The sequence below is a fragment of the Bombus huntii genome, chromosome 3, assembly GCF_024542735.1.
Source record: "Bombus huntii isolate Logan2020A chromosome 3, iyBomHunt1.1, whole genome shotgun sequence".
Taxonomy (NCBI): domain Eukaryota; kingdom Metazoa; phylum Arthropoda; class Insecta; order Hymenoptera; family Apidae; genus Bombus; species Bombus huntii.
Window position 1 is genome coordinate 8,850,750 of NC_066240.1, and position 18,566 is coordinate 8,869,315.

The following is an 18,566-nucleotide window of genomic DNA, read 5'->3' on the forward strand; positions in this document are numbered from 1 at the left end:
TTGCACTATAAGTTTTATTATTCCAGTATCGTATAGAAATGATAATGTCCGAAATATACATACACCTTAATTTGTGTACACTTCATTGTACTAGATATCGATTGTATTTTTACTTCTCACTTGTAAAAGTTAAAAATGTTATATCTGATGTTATGTGCATAAAACATTTGATATTAGAGGCCTATGTACTGATTGTATTTCATTATGTCATGTTAATTATTTACTAATTTCTATATCGTAAATGACTTTAATAAAGTAAATTAAGAGTAATGTGACATATACGCACATATATATCTTAAATTCAGTCTACTTGATCATCGTATAAGTTAATGTAGTCTGATATACTGTACTAGTTTTATCTTCAGAAATGTTTATAATCATGAATATTTGGAAAAAAGACAATAATATAAAAAGATAAATATTATAAGAGTTTACTACTTTAGACAGTAAAATGTTTGAAATGAATGAAACATTCATTTTAAATTATTAATGAGATTAGAACATGACCAAACTTACTTATATATCAAAAACTAGTTTGTAGCATAACAGACGATTAAATTATGCGACTCTTCATACAATAATTGGCAGTTTTATGAGAATAGTGGCCTTTAATAACTTTACAACATTTCTTAAAACACATTAGTATACATTCTATAGTTTTAAATAAAATGAACTAACTTGTGATTGTTATTAACGTAATGTTTTAATACAAAAGTTATAAAGAACCACCATTCTAATTACATATTTGTATAATTTTATAATTGCAACTTCCTTAAATATATATATTTATATATGAGTGTAAAAAATTGTATGTGTTCATATGCATACAACACAATGATATGGGAATATTATGTCAGTGACGAGTAATTAATATTTAATTTAGCAAGATGAATGAATATTTTTATGATGGAAATAACATATTTATTATAAAGTCTACAATCTAACTAATGTGAATATATCCTAAGCTACTGAAAAAATTACTCGTCTCTGATTCATATTCCAAGATAAATAAGCGAATAATCTATTCTAAACATGATTTACTTATAACAGATTAAAATAAGGTGTTTCACACACACATACTCTCAAATATTAATGTATAATTTGAGTCCCATGAGTCACATAAACAAAGACATTCTTGAAATTTAGAATATCTTGTACAAATGATTTACAGGTATATATTAGGAAAGGATTTTGAAAAATATTGCAATAAATTTGAGTATCTTGCTATTAAACAGTAAACAAAATTCAACTATGGCTATAAATATGATAACTAATTTGTAACATATTGAAGTATTTTTTTTTTACAATATTCTATATCATGGTGATCACAAGGTTTTTATGTGTACGAATATTAAAAAAATGTTAAAGATACACTGTGTTCACATTTATTATAGACTAAACATTTCTTTTATAAAGCATAAATCGCTAAAAGCAATAATCTATTTTTTAAATACATTAATATGTTATAATTATCTTTCGAGACGCTATATTTCAATCAAATTGGCTAACCACAATTTCGATTTGATAAATTTTATACTAAAAAATTTATGTAGAGCGCGCGACTCTAACTTTAATTAACATTCCATTAATGACATTATACACTTATGAGAAAAGACAAATTAAAGGAATATAAAAATTAGCTGCTCATTCGGCAGTCACATTTTTTTTAGATCTAATACACATACCTCTTTCTTACTTGGCTGGCAAAGTTTTCATAGTCCTATGTACAATGCAGCAACCAATGTTTATTGTGCACTTCTAAATTTAGAGACTGTAAAATTCTTGTTTTACTGAAGTATCTTTGAGCTATATTCTCTAAATTTAGATCACTTGCACAAATTTTGCTTTTTTAATTCACAAATATTACAAATTTCTACCTAACACGAATTTAAATTTTCGTCAAACTATTCAATTTTAGTTTCTAATATTTATAAGATCAATTAAACGTCTATATGCAAATGCGACCGCTAAAATTTTTACGCGATGATTGCTAAGCGATCACTTCTAGATTACAAGTATGTGTTTATTACATACTGAATATAAAGTCTTTACCGAAATTTAACGTAGTGTTCTATACAAAATATGTCTTCGCATTTTCACATTTATTTTTTGTAAATATAGAAAATTATACCATTACTTTTTCCTTCAATAATTTTAACGAAAATTTCACTAAATACAATCAGTGGGAGTTATTTTTCGTAATAATCAATCTTCTATGGGGTTAAAATACATAATCTGGTCCTGCCATGTCTATTGCCCATCTGAACTTATCCCTCTGAGTCTTATTATAAATCTTCTCAATAGGGACATTATGTTTCTTACACCTAAATAATATAAAAATAAAAAGTAATATTGTGCTTATGATTATAATATTTAATATAAAATAAAAAAAGAATCAAAGTTACCATGCAACTGTAATTCTAGGATCCAAATAATTCAACTTGGAGGTGCCTAGAGCAATTTCTTTATTTTCCTCTTTGTCTGTTGCTTGAACCTCCAATTTTGTCAGTTGCTCTTTTAATCTATCAAGAGCCTTCTTCTTCTTTTCATATACGCTATAATAATAAATACACAATAAATTACTTAATACTACTTAATTTTTAATAATTAACCAATACGTACACTTTTTCCTTAACAGATCCATGCTTTGCATCACGTTTGGCTTCCTTTACAGCATGTTCTGCTTCACTTATAGCTTGCTTCTTAGCTTCTATTTTTGCCTTAAGGTTTTCCATAGATTTTGCATGGGTTTTAGGCACTGAACGTTGATGATTACACAATATTGCAACAGCTCGATTTGCTCTATTATATGATAAAATCTTTTCTGCTTCTGTATCATCAGGATTTGTTAATTTATCTAATTGCTGCTGCAATGTCCATGAAGCATTATATGTCCTAAAGACCTTAGCAGTGAGACCTTCCATCAATTCATTTAAATGTTTATTCATAACGGTTGTATTAAGACGATCAAATAAATCATCACTTGGTGATTTATTTTCCATAAAAAGCTGTAAATTTTTAAATACCCTTTTTTCTACTGGCACTTCATTGTAATACCTTATAGAATCTTTACCTATAAATACAATAAAAACATATATACAAATATTATACTAAAAAATGTCATCTTTATCTAATTTATGAGCAAAAATTCAGCATACCTAAGAAGTCAAATACAACTACATACTCCTTTCCATCCTTTTGCTCATGTAATGTAATGTGTTCTACTCGTAAAGAACAACAACCTACAGTATCTGCTTGATCTTCATCTTTCTCGTTACCAGCTCTGAGAGCTAATTTATCTATAAAATATAATGCAACAGCTCTTTGTCTTATACGCATCTCCTTACTTTTCCAATCTTCCCTATATTCAGCACGAATTTTATCTATTAATTGTGCTAATTTTCTAGCAGTCTCATATTTCTGCCAATCTTTTTCTCCTTTAAGTTTGCTTGATGGATTGAGCATAACGTATTTCACTTGTCCTTGAATATTTTCTGTCCAAGATGCAAGCCAGGTAACGTTAGGATCGTGCCGAACTTCCTTCCATTTATGGCCTGGTGGTGGCTTTGGTATATTAGAATCTTTGGAACAATTAATAAGAATATCTTCTGGCATAACTCTTCTTTTCAATTTGCCCATTTTAGGGTGTTCACCACGACCTCTGAATAAACCAGGCGGCTCAATCTTGAAATTACCTATTTTTTCTTTATGTCCATCAATAATGCAAAAACCATATTCTTTTTGTATTTGTTCATTTGTTTCTTTTATTTTCTGCTTTTCTTCTTTTGTCATTGCTTTCCGCTCTTCGCTTTTTTGAACAAAATACGAATGCATTTCTTTAAAATTGCACTTACTCAAGTCATTTATTTTAGCCCTCTCTGATTCAGTCATCACTTCTCTCCAATCATGGAAGAAGTTATTATTAAATGCAGACTTTGTAGTATAATCGTGATCTAACATGCGTGCATAGAAAGTTGCAACTTCTTCTGCATCTTGACTTAATTTCATTTCTTTTCCACAGTAATAAAATTTTACATCAGGGGGAAGTGGCTCATATGGAGGTGCAAATACTGGTCCTTTATGTTCCAAGAATGTCCATTTTGTCCCATCATTTTTCTTCTCTTCTTCCCACCTATAACAATTTTTTCATTTAGTTTTATTTCATTGTGTGTTTTTAGTTTTGTTTCATTGTGCTTCAAAAATTTAACCTTCAAATAAATAAATACTTATGCATTTTCAATTTTGTAGAACATTTGCATTTATAAAAACAATGTAAATTTATCAAAGACGTTATTCTGATATTTGTAATAACTTTAAACATATTTTGCTTTAAAAAATATGTATATAAGTTTTACTATATTATGCTTCATCTGAAAAATTCACGCATACACACAAAATAAGGTTAGGACGATATAACCTTATTTATTTATACGCTGTAATTCCTCAAATCATAAGAAACCTTACCATTTCCAAACTTCTTGTTCTTCTTCTTGCTTCTTTTTCCTTGGGCTAGAATTTTCTCCCTTTGATGCTCTTGCACCTTTCTTCTTTGGTTTCTATAAATTTTATTTTATAGTTAATCGAATGTGAGATATATCAGATATGCATGATGTGACCCACAGCGACGTGTACAACAAAATGATACAAAAAATATATACTCCATATGATTGATACATGCTTAAGGAATTTATATTGTCTATACAAATTGAAAACCAACAAAACAATATCAATTGTAAAATTTCAACTGCAATTAATAGATCAAATTTTAAAAAAATATCAGAAAAGAACCTGTCATCCTATTACACCCGGAAAAAATCACCCATCAAGACTCAATGGAAGACATTTTCCTTCACTTTATGAAGCTACAGGAAAACATAGATCACAAAGATGTGTTGTGTGTGCGAAAAACTCTAAGAGACAAGAATCTCGTTATCAATACCAAAAATATGATGTTGGGTTGTGTGTGTTTCCATGTTTCAAAACATATATTGAATTAAATTATTAATTACTGTATATTATTCTTTCACTATTTTCAACTGCTAATCAGATTCTTTATACCTATTAAATAAGTTTATATCTTTTATGTAAAAATTGAGTATATTGTTTTAAAGAAAAGTCCCTTTTCTTCCAAAATAAACTGTCCATCCACAATGTGTACACTTTTGGCGTGAGTCCAGTTCAGTGGCGGCGCTACAGCGGACCGAACCGCCGTAGCGAAATTGTTAAGTAAGATTATAACATCATTAATACATATAAAGAATATATGTAAAGAATCACAGTACTTGTTCAATTTCGTCTTCATCTTCATCATCTTCATGTTTTCGCTTTTTCTTCTTTGCTTTTGTATCATTCTTCTTCGACTTTTTACGTGCTGAAAGTGGGACATCATCTTCTTCCTCTGAATCTAAACTTCTTTTAACACTTGTAGGAGCCATGGACCTTGCACTCTGTATAATTTTTATATTATAATATACATATCTAATTTTTAAATAATAAGAATTTAATATAAATTTGACTTACCAATGGCATGTCTTCATCCGATTCTTCCTCAGTTTTAATTGTTGTATTATGAAGATCTGAAAGTCTTGTGTCGTTTCCATCAGTTGAATCCATACTACCTTCTTCTTCATTCATAGCTTCTTCGTCATCCTCATCTTCTTTAATATATAATGGTTGTTCTCCACCGCTGTCATCATCATCTTCAGGTTCAATTTGTGATATAGGTTCCTGTAATTTATTATTTTAAATTTATTTAATTATTCGAATTCATTTGTTTCAAGTATAAAAATAAATATATTAGAAAAAGTATATATGTACTTCTTTCACTTCATGCTTCAAGGTTTGGCCAACATCAAACTGAAATACTTCATTTCCTATGTGATTAGGTTTCACATCCATTACTTCTTCTTTTACTTTAATTTCTTCCTTCTCCTTCTCTTTCTTATCTTTATCTTCTCTATGTTTTGCTATAGATTAGATAAAATAAAAATTAACAAGTTCATTCTTCGTTCATAACTTTGTTGTATACCTTATGTTATAACTTACATTTTTCTTTCTCATGACGATGTCGATCTTTTTCTTTATCATGGCGATGTTTATCTTTACTGGATAAATTATGTTTATCTTTGTCTTTTTCAGAAGAGCGATGCTTTTCTTTGTCATTTGCATGAGATGTGGAATGTCTTTCCTTGTCCTTTTCTAATGAATGTTTTCTCTCCTTTTCTTTATCCTTAGAGACATTTTTATCCTTATCTTTGTCACGAGAACTTGAACTTATACTGTGTTTGTATTTGTCCTTATCCTTACTTTTTTCTCTGTCTTTCTCTTTGCTTTCTTTATCCTTGGAACTACTGTGATGTCTGCAACATAATCTGTTGTATATGAAGATAAAACTATGTGTGATTAAGTACAAAATTATATTAAATATACCTGTCTTTATCCTTGGAACTTGAACTAGAGCTAGATCTGTGATAATGTTCTTTATCTTTGCTTTTATCCTTTTCTCTTTCTTTGCTTGAAGAACTACTACTTTTGTGTTCTTTATCCTTGCTAGATGATGAGTTACTCTTTCTATCCTTATCTTTATCTTTGTTACTACTGCTACTATCATGTTTATCTTTTTCTTTAATAGAACTAGAACTATGTTTATGTCTATCTTTTTCCTTTTCCCTGTGATCACTTTTATGATTTCTATCCTTCTCTTTGCTTCTCTCTTTGTCTTTATGATCTGATTTATGAGATCGTTCTTTATCCTTATCCCTATGTTCGGATTTGTGTTCTCTTTTTTTGTCAAATCCATTTGACATGCCATTTATATGAGCATCTAGAAATATACATATAATATATATATATATATATATATATATACACACATAAATATATATAATATCAATTGTATTTCAAGATCTTTTTATTGAAAAAATAAATCATTTCGCATGTAATTATTTAAATAAAATTGCATAATTACTAAAATATAAAAAAAAATTATTTGTATTCCTCGATTAAATTTATTACGGCTATATTTCGAAATATTTAACTAAATGTGAAATGCAAAAATAATTTAGAATGTATTGTATTCATTTAGTTAAAAGAGGCAAATTAAGAAACATTCCATAATTTTTACTTTAAAAAATTGAAATTCTAAATTCTCGTAATACAGAGCGTGAACAAGTGCCAACTAAAATAATAAAACTAAGTTTGAATTGCAGGAAGTCGTAAGTAGTTCGGACGCTTCGTCAGAGTCGAAACACGTGTCAGACCGGTCGGGTCGTTGGCAGCCTTAACTCTTTGGTCGTTGCGTTGAACTTAACATTTGCTGCTATAAAGTTCTGATTTCAGCTATGTCAGATTACATACGTTAAAACTGTACGAATAAACCACTTACCATTATGATTTCCAGTCACATTGCTATTTTCCTTGATCTTTTTTTCCTGAAACAATAAAATTCACATATAAATATCATCTTAATAAGATCGTAGCACGGTATATAACTATCTACTTCTCCGTTGGACTTAACGTCTGGCAGTGTGAAGCGAGCCAGGTAGGACTTAGTCGCAGACGCCATTTTGGGACTTAGAAAAATTTTGCATCCACGACTATGCCGTACGTACAAGAGAAAAGCCGTAATATAAGACAAAATACTAAAAAACTGTACACGTAGGTAAACGCAGTGAAGCAAACAGATATTAAATAGTCACTTACTGAGTCGGAATTCGACTGCGTTGTCGGTTGCTCGAGCTCCATTTCTCGTACAAACGCACTGATAGACTTTAGCGACGCAAGGGCTAACAGAAGCGAGAGAAGAAGACTGGGGGCACACACACCACTATCCGACTATACACTTCGCGTGAGACTGCAGCCGAGCCTACGCTTAGAGAGGAGACCCAGTCAAAGTATCAAAAATATCTAACTGCGCATGCGCTTCTTTGCTCCGCCTCTTCGATCCCCAATATAATCCCTTCCACCGCAGTTCGTACCTGCCTATTCAGTCGTTCTCTTACAATAATGCTTGGTTATGAACATAACGTTAACAATTTTATAAATAAATCACATGAGAATAGTTGTTAATGTATCAACTGCGTTTTCCTATCGATGAAAATCGCTTTAATTTTGAAAAGAAATATCTAATCTTTATCCAACCGTTGCTACAAACTTCAATTTTAAGTGGAGATGTTCGTGACATATAATCGAATATATATCGAAATTCATAACATAGGAAATATATCACATTAAAAAATTATTTATTGTTAATTTCTTAAAATTTCGTCAGTAATTCAAAGGAATATACAAAGATCTAGGCTATTGTGTGATATGATTTTTATAATATTAACCTTTTATAGTTCTGTTAATTCGCATTTTATGTCTATGGCTTATGTAAGGAAAATAGCATGTACTTGTAATTAATGGCATAATATTATATAGAGGTTAACAAGGCTTATTTTATGTCCAAATTTAACGAGTTTATTTTTATAAAATGTAGCAAAATTGGTAAAAAAGTTCACACCATCTTCTTAAATCATAATACTATTCATATTAAATTTATTAATTTTATGTTTATATAAAAAACAATCAAATCCATAATTCATAATCAAGTACATAAAAGTATACTGCATACATTTATCTTGGAGTGATATATTGTTGAACACATTGGAGCAAGTTATTTAGAATATCAATTAACTACATGTATATATACTGTATTGACATACGTGTGTATTTCTATAGCAACAGACTAGTTCGTACAATATACAGTCAGTGCTTAATTTTAAATTAAAAATTTAACATCTTATGGTTCCTAATTTTTATAATTTTACATATTCTAATGTTGCTTCCAGCCAGGTTTCATTTTTTCAAAAGAAAATACTGCATATAATGCTAAAACAAAATTAATGTTATTACAATAAAATTAACAAACGTAATTAATTATCAAATTATACTGATTTTCTACTAACAAGTAACTTCCCATTCTGTTTGAGATAAAGTCCCAATCTCACAGCGAGTCGAAGTCTTTTGCGAGCAATATTCTTTAGCATGTTGATAATCTTTATCAGGGTTACCAGTAAGCTGTACCTCACGTCGAGGTGGATAAGTTTCTAAACTTTGTATTTTACTAAGTAACATTCTACCTTTATCTCCATCTTTCATGCGTTCATAAAAGTTGTCAAATCTATAATTAAGCAAAATTTTCATTATTTATAAATATGATAGATATACAGTAAGTACAGTTATTAAATTCTTTTTACCTTTCAAATAGTACTAAATTTAAATCAAACTTTGAAGCTAGTTTACGAAATACAGGTAAATAGACAAGAAATTCTGGACAATTAACAACACCTTCTAATTGAAAATGATATTTAGCACCAAAAAGAGGTGGTTTTGTTTTGTCACAAAAAAATTCTACACTATAAATGTCATTTCCAAAGCTATCACCATCGCACTTCTGCCATCTAGAACTGATTAAAACAAGCATTTAATTTTTGTATAACTTTAGCTAAAAGTTTTCTACATATTAAAAAATGAACTTACACTAGATCATATGCATTTGGGATAGTTCCAATAAAATAACCTCCTGGTTTTAAACATTCACTTGCATTTCTAAACATACATTCTGCTTGTTGTAGTGACTCAAAACAATAATGGAATGCAAATTGACAACTAACCAAGTCAAGTGATATACTAGGATCTTTAAATTTTGTTCTCAATTGAACCTGAAATCATTTTTTATCACTGATTTCTCCATTGCTAACATAAATAGTAATGATACAAATTTCAGACCAATTACATTTTGTCAATTATTTGTTCAGTATTCTTCTACAAACTCATGGAAAGGTAAAAACAAATACCTTTGTACAATCAGCTGTTATGAATTCTGCTGAGAATATAGGAAAATATCTTCTTTCTTGAGAATATCTTTTTGACATCTGTTTATATCGATCCTGACATTGTTGCATGGTTACATCAGCCAAATCGGTACAGATCAAATGTGCTGCATTCATTTTTTCCCATTTAAATAGATCTCCTCCTTTACCACAGCACATATCCAGCACTTTTAAACGGGCATTAGTTGGAGTTTTATTAATAAATTCCACTGTAAATGATTTTTAATCAAAATTGTTGCACACAAAAGTATTATTTCATATATAAATTAGTATCTTACGTATAAGCATGCTTTTAATCCAATTGTTAAAATTTCTCATATACAAAATTCTGCTTTTATTTCTATCTTTATTTAGTACCGAATTATAATGTTGTACTACTAATAATGAATTTTCAATGTGTTCTTCCTTGCTTGATGATTCTTTTGTTTTCTCACTGTTACTAGTAGTTAAATCTGCTGAAGTATTATTAACCTATGATATACAGATAAAAGAAACTGATTTAACAAATAAATAAAATGTTTCAAAAATGTGTAATATAATAATTATATATACATTTTGTTCGGCATCATATCTTACTCGCTTAGGTGAATTTGCATCTGAACAATGTTCCTTAGTTTGAGAGTATTTAATTTGTGCATGACTTTTATCATTTACTTCAATCTTTTTTTTTCTTTCCCTAGAGAACGTCTGTGATTTTATTGTAGGTATTGTTTTTTCATTGTCTTTTTCTGATAATATCTCATCTTGCTTTTCTTTGGCTTTATTCATTACTTCAGGTGCGGACATATCCAAGTAAATGAGATCTCGTCCAATTATTAAATCTTATTCTACTGTTTTCTCAATAGATATTTCCGTTTCTTAATAAATATTATATTATGTACACATGTAAATAAATCATTAGTATCAAATATGTTTAAGTAAAAACAAACCATTTGTAAAAAAAACTATATACGCATAGCACTTACAGTGCTAACAATTCTTTTACGTCTACTCTGCATCTATTTTCAGTAAAATCAGGATCGGAGTTATCAATGCTGACAACGTTATTCGTATTTCACAAAAATACCCTACAAGTTATAAAGGCCTTTATGCAGTGTTTTCTTTCTATTTCTAAATAGCTTTTTTAGCCATTTTTCAGTTCGCTCACGCATTCTATCTTTATATCCCTATGGCTTTAGAGCTCCACGATCCAAGCCTAAATTCCCCAAACAAATACGCAACATAGTAACTGAAGTAACAATGTATATTTAGTAATTTAAAATACAGAATTTATTAACAAATAGACATACATAGAATAATATGTACATATAAACAGATAAGCCTCATTTCTTTCAAAACAGAAATTATATTTTTACTCTTAAGTAATAATTTGAAAGATTTCTTTATTTTAAATTAAGCATTGAATTATACAAAGTACCTTTTTCAATTAAATAATATTAAACAATCTGTATTATTTATATCTTACATATTTGATTTTGTTTTTTTATAAATGTATGCACCTTATAAATATGTAATGTTCCTTCTTTTGTTTTGAATTATATTATGTAAAAGAATAGTAGTCAAGTAAAGAACATGTATTTATTATCCACGTATATAAATTTATATAAATTTTAATGAAATTTTATTGATAACTTTATTTACCACAGTGCTGCCAAGTATGCACTTGCTTTCACATATGCATGCCTTGCTATAGCTTCAAAGATAGCACACTTTATTTAACTCAAACAGCTATATATTAATAATACTTCAAGAAATGCGACGAATATTTCGTTGTTACGACGATATTTTGTAGTACATAAAAAGGAATTTACATATTATATCAATATAGCTACATTTTTTAAGGTTGGTGGTAGGTAGACATTGAAATTTCATTAGAGATTGTATGTATTACATTCTCTCATCTATTATCTGATCTAGATGTGTTATGTATGTAACATTCTTATCTAACAGCTTATCTGAAATTCAATAAGAAAGCAAGATAAATAATAGTATTTTGCTTCACTGTTAGTAAAAATCATGTTCCTCTATTTTTTTTTCAGATATTTAAAGAGTTATTCATGTACAATTTATATAAATTGTTGAGCTTTTTATTTAACGTACTCTTCTATTAGAATAAATTTTGCATGCATTGTAAGATCATGGATACATTTCCTACGCAAAGGTATGAAACAAAGATTGAAAGTTTTGACACATGTATGATCGATCCTGCAAATCAACAGCAAGAAATATCTGAAACAGTCAGTGATCAGACATCTTCTCAAACAATTGAAATAGAGAATCAAGAAAATCATGAAAATTCAAATTTACATCAGCAACAACATGATTCAGAAGTGCAACATCAACAAGATCAACCTAATCAAATTTCACATATACAATCCAATATTCAACAAAGCATGACTCTTACTCCAATTAGAATACCAGCTATACTCGATGGAGAATATTTTACAGTAATTAGAGTAGAAGACAGTAATATAACAGTTCAATGTGTACAATGTCAAAGACATTTAAATGGAAATTTGAGATCTACTGGAAATTTTTTAAGTCATATTAAAGTAAGATTTATTTATTTTCAGAATTCTTGCACTTTAATATAATTGTTTTGTATTCATTAATCTAAGTGTTCTACAGAGATTACATCCTTTTATGGTTGATAAAATTAAATCTAAAGCTAATCAAAGAAAACCTGCAATGATATATATTGATTTATCAGCAGCTAAATGTCAAGAAATAATAAGAACAAGAGGAGGATATAGGAAATGTTACAAAACAGTAAGCACATTGTTCACGAGCTTAATCTTACATGACAAAAAATTAAAATTAAAATTTTGCAGAAATTTAAAAAGTTATATTTATTTAGGATGTATGGCAACCAGAAAGTGAGGAAGCTTATGATCAGTCTAATGAATGGTCTGAAAGTCCAGTAATTCGTAGACGTAAGATAGATGAAGCTGAATGTTCTGATCTTTTAAAAATATCACATAATAATTCATTTGTAATGGGAGATGAGTTTGATGCAATTGGACGAAATATTGCAGCAAAACTTAGAAATATGAAATTAGACCAAAGAATTATAGCTGAAAAATTATTAAATGATATTTTATTTGAAGCACAATTAGGAAATCTTCATAAAGACTCTAATATACATGTATAGGAAAAACATGTTATAGACTAAGGAATGTGTGCAAGTAGATAATATAGTTATAAATGAATGGATGTATAAGGGAGCATATATTTTTTATCAAATTAAACTTATTAGTATTTCTTTATTAATGTTAAGTACCACTTTAATATTAATAATCTCAAAGTGGTTTTCTGCTAAGATTTGGCAGTCAATATGAAACAATGTGTAAAAAATATTTTACACAAATATTTTTTAGTTAAAATCGCGATAATAAAGAGATAGTAATGAAATGATAAGTATTTAAATTTAATATACATCTTTAAAGATGAGAGAAACACAGAGTAAGAGATATACATATTTTAACACTTATAAGTATTCACATAAGTATCTCTATATATAAATGTGCAATGTAAATATTACTATACAGATATAAAATTCGTAGATAAGGAGAAATGCTGCTGTATCTAGTAACTATATGTAAATGTTTTTAGACGGATTTTCTTATGAATGTTTCATAAACATAGCTACCTAATTTATAATCATGTATGATAAATACATTTTTCACATTATGTAACTATCAATATCAGTCCTCAGTTTCTCAGTTTAGATTTAAACATTGTAACTATAAATTTTAATTGCATCAGCTACTCCATTGTCCTATTCGTTAATAATAGTTTTCTAGTATATCTATTTTGTAAATGATTTGTATAAATATAAAACAACCTCATGTTCAAGTAATATATAAAAATTAAAGCATTTGTGAAATCACGTTTCAATGAATATTTTACCATGAGACAATTTTATCCATTTGTCAGCTGGTATATATCCTACGTTTCTTTGGTTTAAGCAAAGCACAATAAATTATAGTTGATAAAACGCATAGTGTCATACTTCCAAGAATGACCAAAAATATATAAGAATACCAAAACCCATCCCAATCTGCATAAAAATACCAAGATAATGTTAAAAACGTATTTTGCATTAATACAAAAATATAATATGGCAATACCCACTTATCTGCATACTTAAATTTAATTCTATATTCAATTAAACTAACTATGTACACTAATCCTAGCCACAAATTAAGAAAAAAAGTAATAATGTCATAATATTGCGTATAATAAAAAAGATATATTAACATAATACCATAATGTATACCAAGCACAATGGATAAGTAAAGTGGGTAAAATTCGTAGAATATGGCAATGGTAAGTATACGTGCTAGAATGAAAAAGAACCACCATAAAAAACTCAAAAATTTTCCTACAGGATCATCTTCTTCTAAACCTTTTGCTGAATATCTTCGTTGTGGAACTTTTAAATCTTGTATGGTATTGTTCTTTCTTTCTGCAATAGATACCACCTTAGTAAATAATTGCTCAGATTCTGCATTTTTTGGAACTATACATATTGAATCTGGTCTTGGTGGGGCTGGTACATCTGGTATAGGTAAAGGTGTAACTGTAGTAATTCCACGTAAAGGAGTTGGAGGTGGTGTAATATATACATTTTTAGGTGGTAAAGGAGGTGTCACAGATACTTGACGATCTAAAGAAATGTGAGAATCACATTGCTCCTTATCTTCATGTTGAACTTTTACAGATTCTGGTTGTTCTAAGGAATTATCTATAGGATTATTTTCTTTTTTATCAGATAATTTTAAAGGTGTGCCTTCTTCAAAATCACAAAGTTCCTATAATTATATAAATTAAATAAATACTTTAAAAGGAGAAATTATTTTCCCATGTTGTAGGTAACCATGTAATTTTTAATATTAAGATACCTGAATGCAATATTTCTTTAACCACATTGCCCATGGTAGTTTCCTACCATTAATACGTTGACTTTCAAATCTTTGAAATGAGGTAGTCTGAATGGCAAGTATTACAATGGATATAGTAATAGAAAGCACCTTTACGACTGCTACAAAAATAATCTTAATTTGGTTTTATAATTTTATTTAAATTATACTGCAAATCGTAGAATAAAATACCAGATTGATGAGTCTGATGAAATGATGATTCACGAAAGAGTAAATGTGTTTGAAAGAGAGCTTGAGGAACTGCTTGAAACCATGCTTGTAAAAAGAAATATAATTCTATAGCTGCAGGAGCAGCTGCTATGTTTAAAGTCTCAGTTCTTTCTTTTCCACTTAAAATAATAGCTTCAATAGATAGTACTATAAGACCTGCATACCTAAAAAATAATTAGATATTATATTAATATAAATGAATGGGACTATTAGTTATTTTGAGTAGAAAATATTAATACCTATAAAGAGAAAAAAAAACAAAACCTATCAGTTGACAAAGTTGGAGACAGAACCAACAAAACATTCCCTTTGTTAATTTATCATCATTTGACATCCACCAATCTGGTCTTGAAACAGTTAACATAAAGTATGCAATTGCTGGTGCATACATAAAACAAATAGTACAACAACCCCATACTAAGTTATTTTCTTTGAAATGCTGTATAGCAACTACTAAATCAGCAGAAAAATGAATTATATATACAAAACAGCTGATTAATGTTGGAATCAAGAAAATTAAATAAATCTGTTCAGTTGACTTTAAAGGAATTTGCAAGAAACGGGTGGACTTTTTTTCACAAACTGAATCTAAATTGTTTGTCATTTTTTGTGATTAGATAAATTTTTCTATTTTTTCATATTTTTCTTCCTTTAAAATAATCATATGATTATCTGAAATAAAGAATTGTATGATAAAACAAGCCACAAAATTAAAGATACCTTAAACTATTTTTAATTTATCACATAAGAATATATATAATATATGAGTTGAAATTCATGATAATTAACAATGTGCAAATAATGATACATTTTTTTAATTAAACGATTTACAATAATTGAAAATGTATATACATTACCTATATAAGTACTGTTGAAAATTAATTGCACTTTCATATGGGAGAAAGAATATTCTCTTCCATGGACTTAGTTACATAAATTTTTTACTAAAGAACCAGATGTAATGTTTTCTATTATTATAAAAATTATTTTTTATGTTATATGTTATAAATGGTATAAAAATGCCGATGATACCCGTTAGGTGGGACAGACTATTATTCTAATCGCGTTTTGTTGATACACGCGGTTTAATATTACATGTACCAACACAAAATTTATTCGCGCAAATGCGTCTATATTGTAATTATTAGTCAGCGTATGAAATAGAGCTGATAATTCGATAAGATTTCATTTTGTTGATCTGCGATAAAGCGCCTTCAGATATGGACGCTTATTGCAAATGGAGAATTGCTTCAGAAAGCATAAATAGAGCACGAAGAGCGGAATGAAAGAGGGGGAGGGAAGGGAGGATGATTGGTAGCTTATACACATAGTTTTCAAAAACTATTGCATGAGAATTATGTTTTAGAATTTTATTTTACTTTTTGTATGGGATTTATTTAATAAGGATCATATCTTAGTGCATTAAAAATAACATATATCATTTAGATAATTTTTATATTTATTGTCTATACATTTCACTCTTTTTATCATCATCATTATTCTCAATTGGTTCTAAATCAGATAAAAACGTATTATATTGTTCCATAATGTCTTCGTCAGTAGAACCTCTACTTTTATCGTCATAATCAGGCCCAACTGACCACAATGTTTCTAAATCATATAATGATCTAGCAAAACTTGAAAAAATATGCAATACAATATTTCCTAAAAACAAGAGGAATATATAGTAATTCGATTATTATAAAGATATAGTAAAGATATAGTAAATCCCAACACAATAAGAAAATTACCTAAATCTAAAGCAAGCCAATCTTTTGAATCTTCTCCTTCAATTTTTGGCAAGAAATCTGTTTTGTTCTTTTTTAATTTATACACTTTCCGGATAAAATTAGCAAGTGACTGCATATGCTTCTTTGAACTACCTGTTACTATAACTACGTAATCAACATATTGTAATTCAGAGGGTACAGAAGTAACAAAGATATTTTTGGCATTACTTTTTTGTAATAATGATATAAGATCTTCTATTTCAAACACACCGTTTACGCCACCTGAAAAATGATTGTATTGATATCTTGTATTAAAGAACATTATTAATAATTGTCCTTAAATAGCAAAAAGTTTGTATAATAGTATATAAATAAGTTTCATTACTACTCACGTTTTAAATTTATTCCTTCATAAGGATCGTGAGGTTCTTCCTCAATTCTTAAATCTTCTAAATTAATCATTTCTTGTTTTTCACTGACATCAAAAATAATTTCTGCATTTTCATCTTCAAAAACTTTATGAGTGGTACTAAGCGAACCGACTAGGTTATGTGACTCGTTTTCAATATTTTCATCGTCATTATATTGTTTTTGATTGTTATTTGGAAACATCGTAATTTGTCTTAATTGAGAATATGTTACTACATTTGTACGAGGTTTTAAATATTTATAAAATTGTATTTTTGTTCGTAATAGACTTGTTAGTACAGTTTGCATGTTGTTCTGTACATATACAGCGAGGTTAAGTTTATTCGAATAACGTAAACGCCAGTTATTCCATTTGATCGCTATCACTATTAAATCATTATAATTGTATAACATATTTTCTAATTTTATATCAACTCATATTATAATTGTATAATATATTTTTTAATTTTACATTATGGAGGTTAAGGTTAAGAAAACAAGGTTCCAAGTAATTTAAACGATCAATTTATTAAATTGTATAAGTCACGTGCATGGTAATAAAATGAACTCTCTGCATAGGAGAAGTTAATTGTGAAAGTTGAAATCGATACAATTTTTTAAAGTTGACCTGGTTGATAATGTTACTCTTACAGCTGAAACAAAAATTTTATAAAGCTAATAAGTGCCTTTTTTTTAAGACTTGTGTTAAGATTTGTACATATAAAATTATTTTTATAAGTAGAACTTATATATTACAAACATGATCAAATGTTTGGAAAATTACTTCTTAAATTTCTTTTCAAATAAATCTTTTATATACCATATTTATCAATATATATTACTGTTTTAATATCTTTTTGTAACAAAAAAGAATGTTAAATATATATTATAATACGCTATATACTTACAGAGGTTATAGATATAAAATTTATTTAGACCTCGCACGCATTTTCCTCCTTTTACGTTTTAGCCTACGCATCCTCTTTTTTCGCCACTAAAAATGAAAAATTTCCTATTTACTTTTCTTGTATTTTTATGTTTTTTGATAACTTAACTTATTGCTTTTGTGATTCGAATGTTAGGAAACATGTCAAATAACCATGCAGTGCAGCAACAATTGAAGAAATATATATTTTAGGATTCAAAAAATATGTAATAGCAAACTTATCATCAAAAATATTGAAATTAATAAGAAATATTAATATCCTATTACCTTCGCTCTCATTTTCTGAATATGAGATTTCTAGATTAGTCTAGAATATCTCGATTGTGTTAGTCGGACCCTCAACCTCGTGCACGTTTTAATGCCAGTATGGAAGAGAATAGCTCGCTTCTTCTGATGTTCTGATCCTGGAAATTTTAGTCTCTCTAGTTCTTATGTTTACCCCTAGAGGGCTAAT

At 28.4% G+C, this 18,566-nt stretch overlaps 5 protein-coding genes across 12 annotated transcripts; 1 reads left to right on the top strand and 4 right to left on the bottom strand.

The window, feature by feature from the left end:
• Positions 1–1,369: 1,369 nt before the first annotated feature.
• Positions 1,370–7,890, bottom strand: LOC126864215 (DNA topoisomerase 1). Of its 3 annotated transcripts, none has more exons than XM_050615319.1 (12): positions 7,702–7,890; positions 7,385–7,430; positions 6,430–6,823; positions 6,046–6,371; positions 5,818–5,966; positions 5,521–5,727; positions 5,283–5,447; positions 4,465–4,556; positions 3,159–4,132; positions 2,623–3,073; positions 2,406–2,555; positions 1,370–2,324 (listed from the first exon to the last, which is right to left on the bottom strand). In XM_050615319.1, the coding sequence occupies exons 1-12, from the start codon at positions 7,741–7,743 to the stop codon at positions 2,222–2,224; spliced, it is 3,099 nt and encodes a 1,032-aa protein (XP_050471276.1). In that variant the 5' UTR covers positions 7,744–7,890; the 3' UTR covers positions 1,370–2,221. The 3 variants fall into 3 exon arrangements, with proteins under 3 accessions (XP_050471276.1, XP_050471277.1, XP_050471278.1); XM_050615320.1 differs by having other exon boundaries at positions 6,046–6,359; positions 7,702–7,889; XM_050615321.1 differs by lacking the exons at positions 4,465–4,556; positions 5,283–5,447; positions 5,521–5,727; ... (3 more) ...; positions 7,385–7,430; positions 7,702–7,890 and adding an exon at positions 4,227–4,422.
• A 617-nt stretch (positions 7,891–8,507) lies between these two features.
• On the bottom strand, positions 8,508–10,981 carry LOC126864229 (mRNA cap guanine-N7 methyltransferase). 2 transcript variants are annotated; one of them, XM_050615355.1, is made up of 8 exons: positions 10,841–10,981; positions 10,428–10,732; positions 10,154–10,346; positions 9,840–10,084; positions 9,523–9,704; positions 9,240–9,449; positions 8,949–9,163; positions 8,508–8,871 (listed from the first exon to the last, which is right to left on the bottom strand). In XM_050615355.1, the coding sequence occupies exons 2-8, from the start codon at positions 10,659–10,661 to the stop codon at positions 8,816–8,818; spliced, it is 1,335 nt and encodes a 444-aa protein (XP_050471312.1). In that variant the 5' UTR covers positions 10,662–10,732; positions 10,841–10,981; the 3' UTR covers positions 8,508–8,815. The 2 variants fall into 2 exon arrangements, with proteins under 2 accessions (XP_050471312.1, XP_050471313.1); XM_050615356.1 differs by having other exon boundaries at positions 10,452–10,876.
• Positions 10,982–11,096: 115 nt separating this feature from the next.
• LOC126864240 (uncharacterized) lies at positions 11,097–13,764 on the top strand. 5 transcript variants are annotated; one of them, XM_050615379.1, is made up of 5 exons: positions 11,097–11,236; positions 11,522–11,724; positions 11,915–12,427; positions 12,504–12,644; positions 12,733–13,764. In XM_050615379.1, the coding sequence occupies exons 3-5, from the start codon at positions 11,999–12,001 to the stop codon at positions 13,024–13,026; spliced, it is 864 nt and encodes a 287-aa protein (XP_050471336.1). In that variant the 5' UTR covers positions 11,097–11,236; positions 11,522–11,724; positions 11,915–11,998; the 3' UTR covers positions 13,027–13,764. The 5 variants fall into 5 exon arrangements, with proteins under 5 accessions (XP_050471336.1, XP_050471339.1, XP_050471338.1 ...); XM_050615382.1 differs by lacking the exon at positions 11,097–11,236 and having other exon boundaries at positions 11,259–11,717; positions 11,987–12,427; XM_050615381.1 differs by lacking the exon at positions 11,097–11,236 and having other exon boundaries at positions 11,260–11,801.
• On the bottom strand, positions 12,957–16,296 carry LOC126864226 (uncharacterized). Its single transcript, XM_050615344.1, has 5 exons — positions 15,886–16,296; positions 15,268–15,700; positions 14,990–15,192; positions 14,780–14,919; positions 12,957–14,689 (listed from the first exon to the last, which is right to left on the bottom strand). The coding sequence occupies exons 2-5, from the start codon at positions 15,630–15,632 to the stop codon at positions 13,808–13,810; spliced, it is 1,590 nt and encodes a 529-aa protein (XP_050471301.1). The 5' UTR covers positions 15,633–15,700; positions 15,886–16,296; the 3' UTR covers positions 12,957–13,807.
• A 170-nt stretch (positions 16,297–16,466) lies between these two features.
• LOC126864238 (uncharacterized) lies at positions 16,467–18,528 on the bottom strand. The gene is made up of 5 exons (XM_050615374.1): positions 18,380–18,528; positions 18,075–18,160; positions 17,151–17,819; positions 16,780–17,040; positions 16,467–16,693 (listed from the first exon to the last, which is right to left on the bottom strand). The coding sequence occupies exons 3-5, from the start codon at positions 17,578–17,580 to the stop codon at positions 16,488–16,490; spliced, it is 897 nt and encodes a 298-aa protein (XP_050471331.1). The 5' UTR covers positions 17,581–17,819; positions 18,075–18,160; positions 18,380–18,528; the 3' UTR covers positions 16,467–16,487.
• Between the last annotated feature and the right edge of the window lie 38 nt (positions 18,529–18,566).